The sequence below is a fragment of the Chiloscyllium plagiosum genome, unplaced genomic scaffold (genome assembly GCF_004010195.1).
Source record: "Chiloscyllium plagiosum isolate BGI_BamShark_2017 unplaced genomic scaffold, ASM401019v2 scaf_10712, whole genome shotgun sequence".
Lineage (NCBI taxonomy): Eukaryota > Metazoa > Chordata > Chondrichthyes > Orectolobiformes > Hemiscylliidae > Chiloscyllium > Chiloscyllium plagiosum.
Window position 1 is genome coordinate 1 of NW_025204120.1, and position 2,119 is coordinate 2,119.

At 37.4% G+C, this 2,119-nt stretch overlaps 1 protein-coding gene across 1 annotated transcript; it reads right to left on the bottom strand.

Annotated features, from left to right (window-relative positions):
- Nucleotides 1-5: 5 nt before the first annotated feature.
- Nucleotides 6-1,517, bottom strand: LOC122546349 (golgin subfamily A member 4-like; the record flags this gene model as incomplete). Its single annotated transcript, XM_043685089.1, has 1 exon — nt 6-1,517. A coding segment is annotated over exon 1 (1,500 nt), but the record flags the coding sequence as incomplete, so codon positions are not given.
- Nucleotides 1,518-2,119: the final 602 nt, after the last annotated feature.

Consider the following 2,119-nt stretch of genomic DNA (forward strand, 5'->3'; position numbering starts at 1 on the left):
TTCTCCTTTGCCATATATTCAACTTCAATTGTAATACTTTGTAGGTTGGTGGTCAGTTTTTCCACCTCTGCTGTCAATGTTGATATTTGGTCATCCTTCTCCTTATTCTGTTTAACAGATGTCTCATATTTTGACTCAAGCTCTTTCATTTTGTTGTTATGCTGCACTAATTTTGATTCCATCTTTTTCTTCCATTCTGTTAACTTGTTTTTGTGCTGGCTTGCCTGTTCAAGGGCTGAATCTTTTTCTTGAGAAACAGTTTCAACATTTGCAGATAGTTGATCAATTTGGTCCAGCAGCTTTTGTTGTTCCACTTTGTATTGTTTGTCAAGTAATGAAACAGCTTCTTCCTTATCTGAAAGGGAAATACTGTGCTCAAGCTCCAACTTCAGATCACGTATTTGTTCCTCCAAGCTTGAGATTGCTATTTCTTTTTCCTTTAGCTGTTCTGTAGTGGATTTGCAAGCTAATGTACTTTCAGACAATTCTTTCTTATACTGTTCAATGCAAGCTTCTTTCTCAGTCAATTCTTGACTATTTTGCTTACTTTCTTGCTGGAGTGTGCTATGCTGTGCAGTAATGGTTTGGAGTTCAGATTGCAATGCCTTCAAGTTTTGTTGCTCATTTTGCAATTGTTGTGTTGTATGCAGCAATGAATCATTCAATAAGACATTTTGCTTTACTAACTCATCCAGTTTAACTTCTAGTTCACCAACCCTACTGATTCTTTTGAGTAGTGCCTTTTGTACCTTCTCAATTTGACTTTGGTAAATTTTAACACGTTCATGAAGGATATCCATTTTTTCAGTGCACTTCAGATTAAAGTCATTGGTTTGCAGCTCGACTTTCATATTTGCTTCATGAAAATTATTAATTAACTGCTCTACTTGGCTCCTGATTTTGCTTTCATTCCCAAGTTCAACAGATTTTTCTTGAAGTTGTTTCTGATACTCCTCAGTCTCTTTGCAACGCATATTTTCTAATGCATGGAAGTTATCCTCAGTTTTCTTCAACAAATTGCTAAGCTCCTGAATCTTAGCCTGATTCTGCTCATCTGCTTTCTTCAGTTCATTTAGACAGTTTTCTAATTCTGTTTTTTCCAACAGCTTTTGTCTGTTAGCATCTTCAAAAGCCTGTAATGTAGCTTTAAGTTCTGTTTCACTTTTTATCAAAGTGTCAACTTGAACCAATGCTTCCTTCAATTCCTCTTCAAGTTGCTGTTTTTTATCTGCTCCTAAAGCAACCTCCTTGGTAAGTTCAGTTACTTTCATGGCTAGCTCAGCACTTTCATTATTGGAAGCTTCAAGGTTCTGTTTTAACTCTCTCAATTCTTCTTGCTTTTCTTGAAATGCAGTCTCGTGCTTTTCCTGCAATTCTTCAATCTGCCGATTCATCCTTTTCTCCCAGCTTTGTTGAAGTTCTTCAAACTCTTGCTTATGAAACTCCTTAACAGTTTCAAGTTGCTGTTTGTGATTTGATTCCAACTGTGTCACAGTTTCATTCATTCCCGTAGAACTTGCTTGAAAGCTGCCTGGTTGAGTGATAAGAAATGTGGTTTAGGAAATCTTAATTGGGAGTTTTTGGTAACTGATTTCATAGAAGGGAAGGTAAAAGATGGGTTAAAGTAAGTATTTTTTCATAGTTGTGAGTTAATTATTCTCTGTTACACTTTAAGAAATAAAGTAGTTAATTATTACTTTAAATAGAACTTGGCCATTCGAATATTTACAGATTACAGCTAAATATTTCTGTGTTGCTCGTTTTAAATTAGGCAGAAAAGTTAACACCGACCATCCCCACTGCTCCATGGCCGAACACTTCAACTCACCTCCCACTCCCCCAATGAAGGATATGGAGGCACTTATAGGAAGGATGTGGAGGCACTGGAACTGGTGCAGAAGATGTTTACCAGGATGTTGCCTGGTATGGTAGGAAGATCGTATGAGGAAAGGCTGAGGCACTTGGGGTTGTTTTCATTGGAGAAAAGAAGGTTTAGGGGTGACTTGATAGAGGTGTATAAGATGATTAGGGGTTTAGATAGGGTCGACAGTGAGAATCTTTTTCCACGTATGGAGTCAGCTATTACAAGGGGGCATAGCTTTAAATTAAGGGGTGGTAG